General features: G+C 31.0%; 1 protein-coding gene across 1 annotated transcript; it reads left to right on the top strand.

Moving 5' to 3' along the window:
• Positions 1–14,833: 14,833 nt before the first annotated feature.
• Positions 14,834–19,182, top strand: LOC111315061 (putative receptor-like protein kinase At3g47110). Its single transcript, XM_022916681.2, has 3 exons — positions 14,834–18,187; positions 18,433–18,822; positions 19,010–19,182. The coding sequence occupies exons 1-3, from the start codon at positions 15,463–15,465 to the stop codon at positions 19,015–19,017; spliced, it is 3,123 nt and encodes a 1,040-aa protein (XP_022772416.1). The 5' UTR covers positions 14,834–15,462; the 3' UTR covers positions 19,018–19,182.
• Positions 19,183–19,522: the final 340 nt, after the last annotated feature.

Genomic DNA, 19,522 nt, shown 5'->3' with positions numbered 1-19,522 from the left:
TTAATCCGTTTGTTCATGATTAAACTATTACATCCAATTTTGAATTAGATGCTTTTGTCTTATTCTTCCAGGTTTGACGTGTTTTATCTTCTTACCATGGTAGCCATCTCCCACAATAACATTGTTGCTACTATTCATGGAACATTAAACACTAATAATCTTTTTCCCTTCCCATGGAATTTGATGACCAATTGAGGATTTAGTCACTTTTATTATTCTGAAAATAGACCTATTAATTTATTTTTTTTCATCTTAATATCTTTACGAACAATTCTCACAATAAATTGTTGTTAAAAACAATGATAGAAGAGGAAAAGTTTGGATTCTATCCATGGAGGGTGAAAATTATGGACCCTCCGTTGTATGTTGTTTATAACAAACAAGAAAACAATAGTTTGTTACCTTGTGATTTCTTTGTGGAAAAAGAAAAGAAGAAAGTTTTGATTTGTTTGTGAATCAGATTTGGTTGTGTCTGTTGTTAAAAATAATGACTCAAATCTCATAAGAGATTTATTTAAGATTGATTAGATATTGCTTTATGGACAAGAAGACTTGCAAAAGAAGAATTCTAAGAGAAACATGATTCTTAATAGGTAAGTTTGACTTGTAGAAGAAGAATTACAAGAGGAAAAGGATTCTTAATAGGTAAGTTTGTATGGTTATAAATAGGTGAAGTCTCTACAAGATTATGTATGAGAAAAAGATGTAAGAGAGTTGTAGGGTTTATGGGATAGACACCCCACATGAGTACTAGGGATTTACGACTTATGGTGTTTATGTTTGAATGTTTAGGAGTGGACTGGAGGAGATTGAGAGGGTCTACATAGGTATGATGTATGGCTGCATATGAGTATGTGTTTGATTGTTTTGAAAAGGTGCACAAGGGTATGTGTTTGTTTGTGTTGAAAAAATGGCACATGGGTATGTGTTTGTTTGGTTGAGAATACTCCATAGGACTAGAGGAGATTGAGAATGTCTTATGAGTATTAATTGTTGAGTTAGGTTGATGATTTGATTTGTATGTTTGTAATTCTCTACAACTAGTGGATCTTGTTTTTCATTCGTGGACGTAGGTCAATTGGAGCAAACCATGTTAAATTACTATCTCTTATGTAATTGATTGATTATTTGATTTTACTTCTACTGGTATGATTAGATTGGAGGCATTTGCCTAACATCTGTGTGGTTCATGTGTAAATTCCCCTTGAATAAAAGCCACTCTTGAGAAATGAATAGAGACCAAAGCTTTATAAAATTCATTTGTCTGGTTTTGGATATAAATGTAGCTGAATAACATATAAACCAGATAAATTTGGACAAACTCAGTCTTAATCCAAGAATGTTAAGCAATAAGCATCAAAAAAAGTATATTATTCATGAAACCTGAAACTTTAGAGGTGGAATTTTATTCAAGAAATGTAGATACAAGATTAAGAACTTGAAGTTAAATCCAATATTCTTACAGATTTGGTCCATCATTTCACAAAACAAGAAAATAGGAAGCAAGAGGTAAAATGAAGTGAATAATAAACACAATCAAATGTGATAGAGATCAAAACTGCATCTTCACACGCCAGTGGACCAACTAAGCTTAAGCCATTAAATAGTACTTGCAACTGCAGATAATAATGCAAGGAATGTAAAATTTGATAAAAATGTATAACAAATTAAATGTTATTGTTACTTAGATCTAAACCAATATTAGTACCTCTTGTTCTTAATGATCAAGTTAGAAGCAGCTTGTCTCTTATAGAACAAAGCTCAGCAATAACATTAGCCATGTTCATTCTTTCAGTTGGCAATTCAAAAGAACAGGCAATTCCAATTTTAAATATGGAATTCAAGCTTCGAAGAAGTTTGTTTGCTTTTTGTTATTTAGAAATTTATCTAAAATACAGGAACCACAGAATGTACAATATCAAGTTTTATGTATGTATATCTTCAAGATTATTAATTACTAATTAGTATTAACTATTAAGTCATTTGCACTTAACAGAGTTATAATCATGTTCTCTCCTCAACCATGATCCCCTCCGGTTTGTTTTTCTTTTTAATATATATAATTGAGAGTTGGGTTACAAATAGCAGATAGATAGAGGTACAGTAGTCGTTATTTTGTGGTAGCATTGGCTTTCGAAATCGCTATCCTTCACTATAGAAATGAGAGAGATGAATCACATCAATAACGGCTCTTTACAACCTCAAATAATATATATCATAACATATAGATTCATAAATCTATAACTAGACTTAGCAAATGGATGGAGTCACCACCAATCTTTTTTATTAGGTGTGATTGGCCATCTAATGAATCTATCCTTTTAAAGAACTCCTAAGCTTGACTAAGGGTCCCTAAAAGAATAGGTTTGGGTTTAATAACCCGAACAGGGTTTGGGAGTTTGGTTACATGTAGGGAAGGTTATAGCACCCCCACATGCCCATCCAAAGGATGACACATTTTATTTTAAATTTATCCTAAGATCTTGAGTCTAATGGTTTCAAATTTTTATGTTAAATATTGAAAATAATTTTTAAGACTCTCCATTAATTTGGTACAATTCTTAAAAATATTTTTTCACCTCATGAGTATTCAAGGATCCCATTTGTTTCTTTGAAGAGGCTCCGTCATTGCAAAAAGGTTTATTTATTATTTTTTGTCGAAAATATATCTAATTATTTCACCATTTGGGCCAAATTAAAAATATTTTCTCTTTTTGAATTTCTAAATTTTTCACCATGAAGTCCTGTTTAGAAAATTTTTTTTCAAAATTTCTAAATTTTTGCACCATTTAAACCTATTTAAAAAAAATTTTTTTGGGAAAAAAATAATATGAAAATTATTTTTATTGAAATTTCATATAAATTATTTCACCATTTGGGACAAATTTAGAGAAAATTTCTCACCTAGAGATTTCTTAGAAATTTACCATTTGAAATTTTTAAAGATCTCATCCTTGGATAATTATTAAATATTTTCAACTCAAATTTTTTATTTAGAAAAGAATACAATTACTTGTATTGAAATTTCATTTAAAATTATTCCACCATTTAAGCCAAATTTAGAAGAAATTTATCACCTAGAGATTTCTTAGAAAATTTACAATTTGAAATTTCTAAGAATCTCATCCTTGGGTAATTTTTATTTAATTCCAAAATTTTTTTATTTTTTATTATTTTTTAGATTTTTTTTTTAAAAAAATAAATATTAATTACTGTTATTAAAATTTTATCTAAATTATTCCACCATTTGGAACAAATTTAGACAAAATTTCTCACTTAGGAATTTTATTAAAATTTACCATTTGAAATTTCTATAAATTTCATCATTAGATAATTAATATTTATTCTCAAAATTTTTTATTTTTTATTTTATTTTTATTAAATTAAATCATGCAAAAATATTCCTAAAACAAACACATAAATAAATAAATAAAATAAAAAATAAAAAATACCAAAAAATTGTTAGACTTGCAACTGGAATCGGCTCGGCTTGAAATAGAGAAAATAACTCAAAAACATGGCACGTGAGTGTGTAGCTCGGTTTGGCTCGGCTCCAAGGGACGGCTGGCACACGAGTCAGACACGAGTCATGATTGGGTCGAGTTGGCCTTAGCAAAAACACGCAGATCCTGAGTTGATTTAAACTCTAAAACGACGTCATTTTCAGTGAGTATATAAGCCCAAATCTCAGCTTTTCTTTTAGAATTCTTTTTCCTCTCTCTTTCCTCGTTTCTTTTCTCTCCTCCTCTCTCTCTCCTCGTTTCTTTTCTCTCCTCCTCTCTCTAAAAAAATCCAGATTCTGGTTGAATGTTCTACTAGAATTTGGAAAAACACGTCGAGAACTGAAAAAAACTATTGAAAAATTCAAGTTTGGCCAAAAAGTTTGTCTAAATATTGATCGAAATCTGGAATTTTTTCAAAACTTTTCCAGGAAAAAAATGGCCAAAAATTTTATAAAAAATCCTTAAAATCTTAAAATTGCTTCTGACACATTTTAAAAATTTTTCTAAATTCTACCTTCTATTTTTTGCTCTTTGTTTTGTGTGTCCACTTTTATTTTGTGTCCTGGCCTGTATTTATAGGCATTGATCAGAATCTTTAAGTTCAATTTCAAGTTTACCAACCCTAGATTAACGGCAAAAAAATTTCTTATAGAATAAAAATTATATTGAAAAAATAATAATTAAAATAAAATTTAGAACAAATAAAAATAAAATTAAATAAATTAAAATTGGCCAATCTTGTCATATTTGGATCAGGCCCAATTGATCTGGACCCGGATCAAATTGGGTGTCTATAACTGCCCCTTTTTACGCATTTCTTGTACAATAAAAATTGCACAAAGACGTAGACACCCTACATGTGATCATCCAAACATATTCGTATTTTTTTTAAAGTACGAATTTGACTACGAATTCGTAAAATATCTAATAAAACAATAAGAAAACTGAGAGAAAAAAAATTGCAAAGGCAAGGTCCAGTTACTCTTTGGAGCTATTTCTGATTGATCAATCACAAAGTAATATGATGACTTCAATTGAATAGAAATTTTTCTTGCTAAAAATCATTTTCTAAACTATTGATTAGAACCAGAGAATAAAACATTTCTCATAGAAGTGGAATCCAGCTGATTTCACATCTGATAAGATGAAAAAAAAAAAAAAAAAAGATGAGTCTATGATAAAAGTGAGGAAAAGTGTTCAGCATAGCAAGTGTGGCTCAATTATGGTCAAAATCCAGGATGAAAACCAACCACAAGTAGATGCTTCCAAATAAAGAAGGGGCTGGAAGAAAATTCTAGTCTCAGGACTTTCAAAGTCAGAAAACTTGAACCAATTAATGGCAGATACAGCAGGATAAATTGGAGTTTCGAACCTTCTCTTATATTGCACTCTCAAATACAAAATCAATCTCATCAATTAACAAATTGATTCCGTTTGATGGAGCTATCGAACAAGCATTTGAAAGTGTCAGTTATTTTTTTCCACGTTTACATTGGCGTTATGATTCTTCTCTCGTGCTTCATTGGACTTGAGAGGCTTAGGTCAAGCAAAGTATTGCTTTTCCCTTTTGTTCACATTCAATCTGGCATTTGCAGAACTCCCAATTTCTCCTAAATGCACTCTTCTTAGAGAAATTTGAAACAAATAACAGAGTATTGCCTCCAATAATTTGTCTATTCGTATTAATATTTCCATTTTATAGTTGCATTATCAACTAGTGGACTACCTCCAATATGTGTGCCTATAATCTGTATTAAACATAAAGTCCTTTCTTTTGTGCATCATCAAATTAGAATATTATAGGCGTCATTAATGCTAACATGCTGTCCTAAAACACATGTTGCAGCTTCTCTTTATTGTTTGCATTTTAATCGCTCTTGTTTTAATCAAAAGATAAGCTTCTTCTCCTTCTTCTAATTTTCTCATTTTCAAGAAATTAAAATTTAATAAAAAAAGAAAAAAAAAAGTCAAAACAAATCGAGAAAAGAACTTATTATCACGAGGTGGTACCATAAATGGAAGAGTTTTTTTTTTTTTTTTTTTTTCTTTTGATGGAATAAAATGGAAAAATCCACATGTTTTATGCCTATCCATCAATTCAGGCTATTTCCAGTTCTAACTAACTGGTTTTAATTTGACCATCATCTTCTGGTATGATCACCAACCACGGTGATCATACACTTACTCTTCAAATTAATGATCAGTCTGTCAGTTTTCATTTCCAGACCAAAATTCCCGGAAATTTCCAAAGGTCATGTGAATTAGGAAAATACTATAAAAAATTGGTATAATATATACTTCAAAAGTATAACAATTACACATCGGTTGAAATATATCTATCTATTTACCAATCCAAATCTAGTTTGGCATTGTAGATAGTTGGAGTGACATAAGCGTAATTATTAGTATAAAGTTTTTTCTTTATGTGTTGAAATTGATAGGTGAGTTTGGAGTTTTAGAAAAAAAAAAAAAAAAAAAAAAAAGAGTTCACACCAAAGAAATCAGGTCAAGGTAAACGTAAAGGCTAGAGACCCATTTCTTTATTTTCCATTGTCATTATCCGGTAAGATTCCCCCATTCTTTGCTTCTATGGCGCAAGTCTTTTTTCAAGTGTTCAAAGTCCCTGAAAGACTTCCAACTAATCTTGATGATGAAAATAAAGGCATAAAGGAAGACCTGTTCATGGGTCGACTCTAAACGAGTTTGATTGGTCTTGGAAAATTTTTGCCTAAGTTTTGACTAATCTTTTGTGTTTAATAAGCTCACTTTTTAAGAAATATATTAAAATATTCAAAAATACTAAAATACGAAAATTCAATATTTTAAAATATATTTTAAAATTAAAATTTAATAAACAAAAATTTTTATTAAATATTAAATAATTCAGATTGAACCCATATTTTAAATCTATTGTCCAATGCTCAAACTTGGACAGATCTAGAAGCAACTTTTTCTTTTATTTTACCAAAGAATTTTTTTTCAATTTATTTAAATTATTTACAATTAGAAAAATAAATATAATCAAATCAAACAAAAATTTATCAATATCGTATTGTTATTGAGTAGAAAAAAATGAAAACTAATTAAATTCATCTTGACGATGGTGTTGTAGACATTTGGAATGAAAAAGATTAATTAAATGGTCTAGTCTTTGAATATGAATTAATTTCTACCAATCAATCCTATAAAATATCTAACAAAACAATAAGAAAACTCAAAAAAGGAATCTGCAAAGGAGCTATATTTGATTGATCAATCACAAAATAATCTGATGACCTTAATTGAATGGTAACTTTTCTTGCGAAAAATCATTTTCTAAACTACTGATTAGAAATAGAGAATAAAACATTTCTCAAAGAAGTGGGATCCAACTAATTTCATATTTGATAATTACTTTTCTCTCAATTTTGCTACTATAAGTTAAATTATACATTTGTCTTTGCTCAAGTTGATTGAGTCAACTAGACTAATGCAAGTGTCATGACCGCTTTATATTTTTATTATACTAATTGAATTCTTGAAAACTTAGAGTGTCCATTCGTAACATTATGTTGGTCTTGAATTGATCAAGAGTTTTGATTTGACAAAACAAAAATTTATCTAACTTGAATCAATCTTTTCTAAGCTTAAATTGAAAATTTTTTCACCCTTCTATCTTGTCAAAATCTATTTGAGAACCAAAACAAGTCAAATTCTCGGAATAAAACCTGATTAGTACAAGTTTTGATAGAAGGGATCGATCCCTTCCCTTAGGGGATTAATCTTACCATTTTCCAGAATCGAAATTCTTCATGTTTTGGCAAAAACCAATCAATCCCCTCCCTATAGAGATCGATTGGTTGAGGTTTCAAACTAACCAAATCAATCCCCTTATTCAAAGGATCGATCACTTTTTTATGCAGAAAGTTTTCATCATGCCATTTTCCAAAAAAAGGATCGATCCCCTATGTGGGGGGATCGATCCCTTTTTTGGATTTTTAGACTTTGGGAGCATTCCGTTATTAAGGGATCGATCTTCTCTTCAAAGGATTGATCAGTTGCTTAAACAGAATGCTACCCAAGTCTGAAAATTTAAAAAAAGGGATCGATCATCCCACATAAGGGATAGATCACCTAAAGAATGGATCGATCCCTTGAATGAAAGGAACGATCGGGTAAAGCTTTTCAAGCATAAAATCATGCTTCCTCCAACCTAAACCAATCGATCCCCTAAATGAAAGGATTGATCATTTGAAGGTCAGAAACTCTCAACGGTTATTTTCTGTCTGAAATTTCTGCAGGTTTAAAGCATTAAATGCATTCCAATGGCTCTCAACTTCTTTCTACCTATAAATTAAGCATTTCACTATAGACCAAAGGCAACAAAAGCCAAGAAAACTGATTGCTATTCACCTACCAATTTGTTCAAGCATTTAAAGCTGTTTTAAGTAAAAAAAAGTACATATTTCATATTAGTTCTTCTCTATTTTCTTGTCTAAACTATTGTGTACTTCAAATTAGCAAATATCCAACCTTTGAGAGGTTCTTAAAGTTTGCAAAACACTTCAAAAATTTTGTATTGTGAGTTTGTAAGCTTAAGGGGGAGGATAACCCTTAAATGTGTGTAGTGTTGAGTTTGTAAAGCTTTGGGAAGCTTGGTTGTAATTTTCAAATCATAGTGGATTAAACTCCTTGGCAAGAGAGGCTAACGGAGATGGCGTAGGTACCCAAGGAAAGATCGAACCTTTATAAATCTTGGTGTCAAATTTTCTAACCCTATTTCTTATTTACTTTCAATTATTATGCTTATTTGCTTAGATAATCTATTTGGCTAAATTTGTGCTTATTGAATATTGTTTTTGAAAAATTCATTAAAACCAATTCACCCCCCTCTTGGTTTATTCCAAATCTTTGAGCTAACAATTTATATCAGAGCCAATACTATTTTTTGTAGGTTTAACAACCTAAAAATGATCCTGAAAATGGCTAAAAAAATTTGGTAATCAATATGGAAGAACCATCCTCAAGCTACAACAACTTTAATGGCCAACAAGAGGTGTGTCTTATGAAAAATGAAATAGTTACAACATTTCTTGGAAATGAAGGGCATTCAATTGTAAGACCCTCCATTTTTGTTGGTGACAACTACTGCTATTGAAAGACTAGGATGAGGTTGTTTTATTCAAGCTAATGATTATGAAGTTTGAAGGGTCATTGTAAATGGTCCTCAAATTTTAATGAAGATGGTGGATGGTAGGGAGGTTATCAAGTTAGAGAGTGAATGGGATGTCAATGACATGAAGATGGCTCAACTCAATGCCAAAGCAATGCATACACTCTTTTATGCATTGGGGCCAAGTGAGTATAATAGAGTTTTCTTGTGTGAAAATACAAAGAAAATTTGAAATAAGCTAGCTGTTACTCATAAAGGTACCAATTAAGTGAAGGAGATGAAAATTGGCATGCTCACTCATGATTATGAGCTATTTAAAATGAAACCAGATGAACCTATTAGTGAGATGTTAAACCACTTCACCGACATCATTAATGGTTTAAAGGCTCTTGAAAAGATTTACTCAAATATGGAAATGGTGAAAAAAATTCTTAACAGTCTACTAAAGAGTTGGAAAGCCAAAATGATAGCCATTGAAAAGTCCAAAGATCTTCACACACTATCTTTGGATGAATTAATAGGCTCTCTCCTTACTTATGAAATGAAGATTAAAAGGGGATAAGAACCAATCAAGAAAGGTGGCATTGCTCTCAAATCTACCTTTCAAGAAGATGAAGAAAATTTTGGACAAGAGGAGGATGATGAAAATGAAGAAATGACCATGTTTACAAAAAGATTCAAGAAGTTCATAAGAATGAACAAGTTTTCAAGTAGAAGAAGACCATAAAGGGAGATGACTAGAAAGGAATCAAGTAGAAAAGAAAGGGATCAAATTATTTGCTATGAATGTAACAAACCAGGTCACATTAAACTTGATTATCCTTTATGGAAAAAGTAAAACATGAAAAAGCTAAAGAAGAAAGCTATGGTAGCAACATGGAGTGATAGTAACTACTCCGATAATGAATCAAATGAAGAAAAGCTAGCAAATCTATGTCTCATGGCTCTTATTTATTTTTATTATTTTATTTATAAAATTACTTTTTTACCCTTAACTTAAAAAATCCTAAAATTTTATTTTCTTTCTTTCTTTCTTTCTTTTCTTTCAATATTTTTCCCCATCTCTCTTATTCACCAAAAAACCCTTGCGGCACCTTTTCCTCCCGAGTCCCACTCCACTGTCTTTCAAGCTAGCTTAGACCAAAGCAAACTCAAATCCAAGACAAATCAAAGTTAGAGCAAGTTGTTGCGTACTACACAGTAAGTGCTTTTCTGCATATTGTCCTTCTTATGTTTGATTTGTCCTATAGTTATAATTTTACAGAGTTATCTTATGCTACTTTTTTGTTTATCAAAACATTCTGTTAGAGCCTTTCCAAATATCTTCATGAAAATTTTGGATCACGGGTTGAGACCAAGTCTCAAGCCGAAAGTAAAAAAAAGACCTCTTTCACCGAAGCTGTGAGAAAGAAAAGTTTCCATCTATCGCTACTAATTAATCTACTGCTGCCCACTTTCAAGGGCAAGTTCCCCAAGAGAACCCTTAAGTTGATGAAAGATTTGAAAGTGCATAAAAAGGATTCATTTCCACATCGGGTTCAGGAAAGGAAGCTGGAAGATAAAACAAGGGCTACCATCAAAACCAACCAGCCATTCCCTATGCCCTTGAGTGCCATCCAAATCAAAGACCTTTATAGCAATAAGTTGAACCTTCAGGCTAGACCTGAGATTGTTATCACTGAATTCCCTGTATATAGGTCCAGACCCATCTTCACCAAGAAAATTACTCTTTGAGAATTTGTGTGTTATCATTTCTAGCTCATTAAGGGTAAATATATGAAGACTTATAAGAGAATTTGAACGATTACTCAATGAAAGTGAAGAGCCAGGGTGGCTTAATAATAGAGAATGATAGCCTTTGGTTAGGACTTTGTTTGGTAGCATGAACTTTAAGACCTGAAGATGGGTACTTGGGTTTGATGTAGTTGGGAGGATATTTTTTCATGACATACTTTTTAAGGGCCATTTTTTTATTAAATGCTTTTATGTTAGGCTTTCAATTCACGCTGAAAGGTGGTTTAAATAAGAATTCCTAAATTAAATACCCTTATGAATGCCTAAATTAAATACCCTGATAGAGAAGCAAGAGAAAATATTGTTAGAGTTCGAGATGCCCTTTATGAGATTTATGAGGAATATGCTCATGAGTATCAATTTGGCAATGAGCATAGTGCTGAAACTCAAGTGCATGATAATAGTATTAGTGGTATGAATATATAAGCTTCTTCTTCTGGTTGGTCTGAATTTACAAATTATGTAAAATCAGTTAAAACTGCTCAACCATAACAATCTGATCTAGATGTCTACCTAGCTGAGGGTTGTTTTATCTGTGAAAGAGATTCCACTAAGTTTGATGCTTTGGAATGGTGGAAAGTAAGCACTTTAAAGTATCGTATTTTATCCAAGATGGCTCGAGATATACTTGCTATTCCTATCACTACAGTAACTTCAGAGGCTACCTTTAGTGCAGGAGGTAGAGTTATTGAAACTTATCGTGCTTCTTTATCTACTGACACAGTGCAAGCATTACTTTATGAAGGAGATTAATGTCGGAATCTTCATGGAGTGAAGAAAAAGAACAAAATGAGTTTTTTTTATTATTATTATTTTGTTATTGGGTGACTATCATTGCTTTAATCTAATTTTTAACTTTTATTTTTCTTTACTTTATTTATATAGAAAAAGAAGAAATCAGTTGAGATTGCACTCAAAATCCCCTAAAGTGAGGATATCTAATGTCTTCTAAATATGTAAGAAATATTATTATTAAATGCCTTTAATTTGTCACAACATTACTAAAGAAAAATAGGTGGTAGCTAGTCTAGATTGAGCTTTTTGCATTATAGTTTACGAACCATAGGTTAACTAATTATAAAAACTCATGTTAAGGCAATTGAGAAGATACTGTTTATATTTTTTTGCTCTAATTATAAGGCAACTGACAAGATAAAATCCATGTTGATGCTAATGTTAAAAATTTAAAGTTATTGATCTTTGTAATAATATTACAATCTTTTTCTTACATGGGTGCTTTTACTATTATTCTTATTGTTAATTATAATTTCTTTGTTTTGTAATTATTCTTTTATGTAGGTTTATTGAAAAACAATATGAGCCCAATGTTCATTTGAAGACATAATATTGTGAAGGCAGCATATGCATTGTTGTTGGTTTGTTGTAACTTATTTGTGAACTTATTTGCTTGGATATTTAATATCTTTGAATTAGGATTTTAATTTCTAAGTTGCATTATGTCTTATATTTGTGTGTTATATTTGAATCATTTAATGAGACTTTTATTTGCTTGAATTTGGTTGTTGTGTAAGTTTTTATTATTATTATTGTTGTTGTTGTTGTTGTTGCTATTATTATTATTATTATCTTGAAAATATAATATTTATTAGGTTTGATAAAAATTAGTTGTAAACGATCTTGAGCTCGAGCTCGAGCACAAATAATCGAGTTTTTTTTAGTATAAAAATTGAGCTTTTTTTTTTATATATTAATCGAGCTTAATTGAGTAAATTCGAGTAGCTCGATTTCGATCACGAATTGAGTTTGAGGTAGGAAAATGAAACTTGATCGAGTTCAAGCTGAGTATCAAGTAGCGAGTTTAGAGTCAAGCTTGAGCTTGTCATTGTATCGGCTCGACTCGACTCGATTCGATTACACCCCTAAGCGTGATGGATGACTTTTTCTTAATTAACCATCAATGGGGTTGGAATTTTTTAGTCGGACATTAATTGCTTTCGTCAATCACTTCTTTGGCTCTTGAATTTTGAGGTCTAGAATTATTGAAATATCGTATCTAAATTTATTATTTTTATGAAATTTTAATCATTATTATTTTAAAGTATAGTACATGAATATTTTTTTAATTTACAATTTTTTTTAAAAAAAATGATGGAGTAGCATAATTCCATGATTTGCTTAAACTAATTATCAAGTTGAGTTCATTATTTGATAAAAAGTTTCATTAAAAAAATATAATTGGATGAAAAGAAATATAATTTTTTACTTAATTATAAACATTTGGTATATAGTACAATTTTTTTTTATTATTATTAAAGAGGTTGGTTGATGTCTTGAATTCTAGATGAGTGATGATGACTGTCCAACAATTGACAAAGAATATTCAACATTATGGACTGTTATTCCCATAATTCGAATACCAAAATTGCAATTTATTAATCTCAATCAAACCCCACTTCACGATATACAATCCTTGAAGCCAAATTCGTATGCATTTGAAGTAATTCATGGAAAAATTAATAGTAAATCACATTCGTTAATTATTGATAATTTGAAGTAAATCATTAGTAAATTAATAATAAGTTATAATTTTATAATAAATCATTAATAATGTAGTAATAAATTACTCATAAATTAATAATAAATAATCAATAATTTAATAATAAATCACTCATAAATTAATAATAAATTAATGATAATTTAATATTAAATAGTTGATAACATAACAATAAATTAATAATAATTTAAGTGACACTCATTGATAACTTTTTTTGTAATATATATTTGAAGTTATTATAGATTGAATTTTGGTTACTAACAAAAAGGAAAATTAAACTTTCATCTTGGAAGGCTAGAATAAGCCTACCATTAACTTATTTATTAAAAAATCCAGTAAAAAAATTTTAAATTTAAATTAAGCAATAACATTATTATATATAAAAAAATTATCTTATACTAAAATGGAGTCCACGCTTTGCTGTGGGAATTAATTGTTAGATATATAATGGTATAAATTTAATTAATAATTACTAAAATATATATCATAAATTATCAAAATTATATGAATGGTTACTAAAATTACATAAAGAGATTATCAAAATTTTATAAAAATTACTAAATTTGTATATATCAAGGGTTAAAAATTTATATTATAAATTATCAAACTAATATTGAAGGTTAATAAAATTGTATTGAAAGTTACCAAAATTTTCTCAAAGGCTATGAAACTTTTAACAAAAGTTAACAAAACATATCAAAGATTATAAAAATCAAAATTATATTAAAAATTATGAAAATTTACTTATATATACCAAAATCAAAATTAAACTGTTAGCATTTATTATTATCAAAAATATTATTTATTGAATTGAACTTTTAGAAATATTATTTATTGTTATCAAAAATATTATTTTTATAAAAAATATCACTATTTTTCCTAACATGCGTATAATCGACACTTTAACTGTTTTTTTTTTTTTTTTTTTTGCAAACACCGTAAATCTTTTAATGATGTTTATAAACATTGCTAAATGTTAAAAAAACATCATTAAAAATTTAAACTCCCGTAGTATGTATTACACATATGTATCGAAAATTAGTATAATTGAAAAAATATAACAATTATACATCAATTGAAATATGTCTATCTATTTACCAATCAAAAGCTAATTGTCATTGAGGCAGTTGGAAGTGACGTAGACATAATTATTACTATAAAGTTTTTTCTTTATGTGTTGAAATTGATAGGTGAATTTGGAGTTTGGACTAAAAAAAATGAGTTCACACCAAAAAAATCAGGTCAAGGTAAACGTAAATGCAACATGCCCCACTTCTTTATTTTTCATTTTCATTATTTGGTCAGAATCCCCCGATTCTTTGCTCCTATGGTGCAAGTCTTTTTCCTTTTTTGGTCATATTCCTAAATATTACCTAGTCTACAATGTCCCTTAAAGACTTCCAATTAATCCTGCAAATGAAAATAAAGGCATAAAGTACGCAAATAAAGGAAAATTCTTGCCTAAGGCTTGACTAACTCTTCGGGCTTAATAAGCTTAATTTTTAAGAAATATATTGAAATATTAAAAAAAATAACATATGAATATTTAATACTTTAAAATATATTTTAAAATTAAAATTTAATAAACAAGTATTTTTATTAAATTTTAAATATTTCGGATTATCCCATTGTTATTGAGTAGAAAACATGAAAACTAATTAAATTCATCTTGATAGGTGGTGTTATAGACACATTTGGAATGAAAAGGATTAATTAAATGGTCTAGCCTTTGAATATGAATTAATTTCTACCAATCAACCCTATAAATATATCTAACAAAACAATAAGAAAACTCTAAAAAAGGAATTTCCAAAGACAACATGCAGTTATTTTTTGAAACTATTATCTGACTGACTGATCAATCAGAAATGATCATATGATTCCAATTGAATGATAAATTAATTTCCTTCCTTATTGTCTAAACTATTGATCAGAAACACATAATAAAGATTTCTCTGAGAAGTTGGGATCCAGCTGAGAAAACCATGTTCAAGCTGATTTCATGTATGATTTTTAATTTCTACCAATTGTGCTACTCTCTTAGTTTTCTCTCGGACAGGTTTTAATCTATTTCCATTCAATTTCCTGGTTCTCAGTTTAATATCACTTATACAAACATTTAGTCTAAAAGCGAAAAAAAAAAAAAAACATATTCCAAGGAGTATATATTAAGATTAAAAAGAAAAAAACCCCACAAGATGAATAGATAATGAAAGTGACCAAAAACATATAGAAGTGGAGGAAACTATCCACTGTAGAAAGCATTGCCGAATAATGATAAAAAAAATCAGGAAAAAAGCCAACCCCAAATGGATCCACTTAAGCAATTTCTACAAACGTGACTTTCAAAGTCAAAAAACTTGAACCAATTAACGGGACATATAGTTGCATAATATCAGAGTTTCGAAAATTTTTATATTGCACTCTAGTTCTTGTTGATGAACCCAAGCACTCTCAAATACCAATCAATCTCATCAATTGACAATTGATTCGGGTTGATGGAGCTATCGAACAAGCATTTGAAAGTGTTCGGCTCTTTTTTCCTCATTTACGTTGAAGTTTTAACTCTTCTCTCATGCTTCAACTTGCAGGGTCTTAATTTGCTCGGTTTAGCAACCCCTGTAGTTACTGGAAATGGCACAGATCATCAAGCTCTACTCGAGTTCAAAGCCAAGATAACCGGTGATCAGCTCAGTGTTATGCATTCCTGGAATAGTTCCATCCATTTTTGCCAATGGTATGGTATTACGTGCGGTTGCAGACACCGAAGAGTCACCAGGTTGGAATTGCAATTCCAAAAACTCACGGGATCTCTATCACCAAACATTGGAAATTTGAGCTTTCTCAGGGTGTTGGATCTTGAAGGAAACAATTTCAACAACAAAATTCCTCAAGAAATTGGACGTTTAAGAAGATTGAAAATATTACAACTGGCCAATAACTCCATCAGTGGTGAAATTCCTTCCAATTTGTCAAGTTGTTCTGAGCTTACATTTGTTCATATGAGAGGCAACCAGATAACTGGAGAGATACCCGGTTTGCTTGGTCTATTGTCAAACCTGAATGCGTTAAACTTAGCCAACAACAGTTTAAGAGGGAGTATCCCTCCTTCCTTGGGGAACTTGTCATCTCTGGAGAAGCTTTCTTTGGGTGGGAATCGTCTAAGTGGGACAGTACCTGAAGCTCTTGGGCAATTGACAAATCTTTCATTTTTCTCTGTATCAGTAAATGCAATTTCTGGTATTGTTCCTAACTCAATTTTCAATCTCTCCAATATGATAGTTTTTGATATTGGTGAAAACATGATTCAAGGTAATCTTCCTTCTGACTTAGGAATCACTATGCCGTATATTGAAATCTTTTCCATTTGGCAAAACCAAATCACTGGACAATGCCCGAGTTCAATATCCAATGCCTCAAATCTCATGGTCTTTCAACTTACACAAAACAAACTTAGTGGAAACTTGCCTTCATTTGAAAAGCTGAAAAAATTATCACGATTGCGCATATCCAGAAACCATTTTGGAAATGGGGGTGCAAGTGACTTAAACTTCCTTTGTTCTTTAACCAATACTACCAAACTGGCAAGTCTAGACATAGGCAAAAATAATCTTGGAGGAGAATTACCCGAGTGCATTAGTAATTTGTCTATCACTATTTCGTTTTTAGTAATGCAAGAAAACAAAATATGGGGAAGAATACCAGCTGGGATTGGAAATCTCATCAATTTGGAAGTGCTAGGGATATCAGAAAATCAGCTATCAGGTTCCATTCCCCTTTCTATTGGGAGGCTTCAAAAGCTAAAGGTATTTTATGCTTTTGAAAATTATTTTCTCTCTGGGGCAATTCCCTCTTCTATTGGAAATTTGACAATGTTAATCAGGCTTGCTCTAGATCGTAACAATCTTCAAGGCAACATTCCATCAAGTCTAGGTAAGTGCGAAAATTTGGCAGCGTTGGATCTTGGTTATAACAATCTTACCGGATCAATACCCCCTGAAGTAATTGGACTCTCATCTTTGTCCATTGGAGTAGACTTATCATCCAACTATTTAACTGGTGTGCTTCCTGTTGAAGTAGGAAATCTGAGAAATCTAGGTAATTTGGTTGTTTCTCAAAACAGGTTATCTGGTTTACTTCCAAACAATCTTGGTAGCTGTGTATCATTGGAGTACCTGTTCTTGGATGGCAATTTGTTTGAAGGGCCCATTCCTTCGTCTTTGAGATTATTGAAAGGTCTTGTGGCATTAGACATATCTGACAATAATCTTACTGGTGAGATTCCAGAATTTCTTCAGAGCTTTCGGTCATTAGAGTATTTAAATCTATCTTTCAATGATTTTGAGGGTATGGTACCAATTGAAGGAGTCTTTAAGAATGCAACTGCTACATTCGTTGAGGGAAACAGCAAGCTTTGTGGAGGCATCCCTGAGTTACACTTGTCCAGATGCAACTTGAAAGCATCCGCCAGAAGATCAAACACTTCTTTCAAATTAAAAATTACAATTGTTTTTGTGATTTTAGGAGTGACCTTGGTATTCTCATTTTTCATCATTTGGTGGTTTAGAAAGAAGAAAGAGCAGCCAACAGCAACTTGTGAAGAAAATTCACTTTTACATTTATCATACCAAAGCATACTAAGGGCTACTGATGGATTCTCCTTGCAAAATTTGGTTGGTTCAGGTAACTTCGGTTCTGTATACAAAGGAGCTCTTGAAGAGAGTGGAGTAGTTATTGCTGTTAAGGTGCTTAATCTTCTTACTCATGGAGCTTCCAGAAGCTTCTTAGCTGAATGTGAGGCCTTGAGGAACATTAGACACCGGAATCTTGTCAAGGTATTAACAGCAATTTCAGGTATTGATTATCAAGGCAATGATTTTAAAGCATTGGTTTATCAATTCATGGTAAACGGAAGCTTGGAGGATTGGCTGCATCCATCTGTTGGCATGAACGAGCAGGAGACGGTGAGAAACCTGAATTTCTTCCAAAGAGTAAATGTGGCAGTAGATGTTGCTCATGCACTGGAGTATCTGCACCATCATTGCGATACTCCAATTATTCATTGTGACCTCAAGCCAAGCAATATTCTACTTGATGAGGAAATGGTTGGCCATATAAGTGACTTTGGCTTAGCAAAAATCCTTTCTGCTGACAGGCTTAACAATTCTACTACTCAGTCAAGCTCCCTCGGATTAAGAGGAACTATTGGTTATGCTCCACCAGGTAAGTACATTTTATTCATTTGAGCCATTTTAATAATTTCTCTCAGCACAACATAATTCAAAAGCAAAACATATAATGTGGAAGAAGTTTTTGGTTAAACAAAAAATGACTACATTACTTCAAATTAGAATGTAATTTTGCAAGTTTAAAACTTGGATGTCAGAGGCTATATCTTTATATTTTTCCAGGTATCTCTTCTGCAATTATTGCTATAATTTATATAATTTGTGATGAATTTATTGTAGAATATGGGATGGGTAGTGAGTTGTCAACTAAAGGTGATGTTTATAGTTATGGCATCCTTGTGCTTGAGATGTTTACGGGCAAAAGGCCGACTAACGAAATGTTCAAAGATGGTTTCAACCTTCACAACTTTGTTGTGGCAGCTTTGCCTGAACGAGTGATTGAGATTATAGATCCCATTCTTCTTGAAGAGCGAGTCAAACAAGGAAATGACAGACATTTTCAATTCTTGAATTCAATATTTGAAATAGGTGTCACTTGTTCTGCTGAATTCCCAAGTGAGCGGATGAACATGAGTGATGTTGTTACCAAGCTTTGTTCCATTAGAGACAAGCTTCATCCAACTCGATTACATCATGAGGGCCAAACTTCATATGCTGCTCAATCAGCAGGTAAACAATTTGCTTTATTCTTAACAAAATACTCAAACCATTCCATGACTTAAGGCACATTTCCACTACTTTTCAGATAAATACTGTGTTGAAATGATTTTAGCAAGTAAATTGTTTGTTGGTTACATTCTATCGAAGTAAATATGATGGTTTAAATTAATGATTTCATCCTTTTCATATGCTTCAGGTATCTGAGGAGCCATATCAATGGCCTTGAAAGGCTTAAGCGAGGCAAAGTACTGTCATTCCTTTTATTTCACATTGTATCTGGTATTTGCAGAAGTAAAACTTTTTCCAACAAGCACTCAAGTTGGAGAAGAGAAAAATAAAAAGCAAGTTTGTCCACCAATTATTGGTGTATGTAATTAATTTATTATTTGAAATGAATGATCCTTTCATATCTTTAAAACATAACCATGCATATATTATTGCAAAAGCTTAGGAGAAATGTGTCACACCCCAAAACGAGGCATAACATGGCCATATTACCTTGAAGTAAAACCCCAAAGCAATACGAAGCTTAATCCATAACCATTGAATAACTCTCAAATATAAAAGGTTCTCATTAAGTAACATAGCTAGATAACAAGTCTCCAAAGGTTCAAAGTCGAGTATTAAAACTAAAATAACCAATACTTCATAAAATCCTATATTTCTAAGTAGTTCTCCAATGCTCGATTCTTCTAGCTTTTTTCAAGCT

Source organism: Durio zibethinus, chromosome 20 (genome assembly GCF_047325235.1).
Source record: "Durio zibethinus cultivar Kanyao isolate XHJ-2024 chromosome 20, ASM4732523v1, whole genome shotgun sequence".
Lineage (NCBI taxonomy): Eukaryota > Viridiplantae > Streptophyta > Magnoliopsida > Malvales > Malvaceae > Durio > Durio zibethinus.
This window is presented reverse-complemented; position numbering and strand designations above follow the sequence as displayed.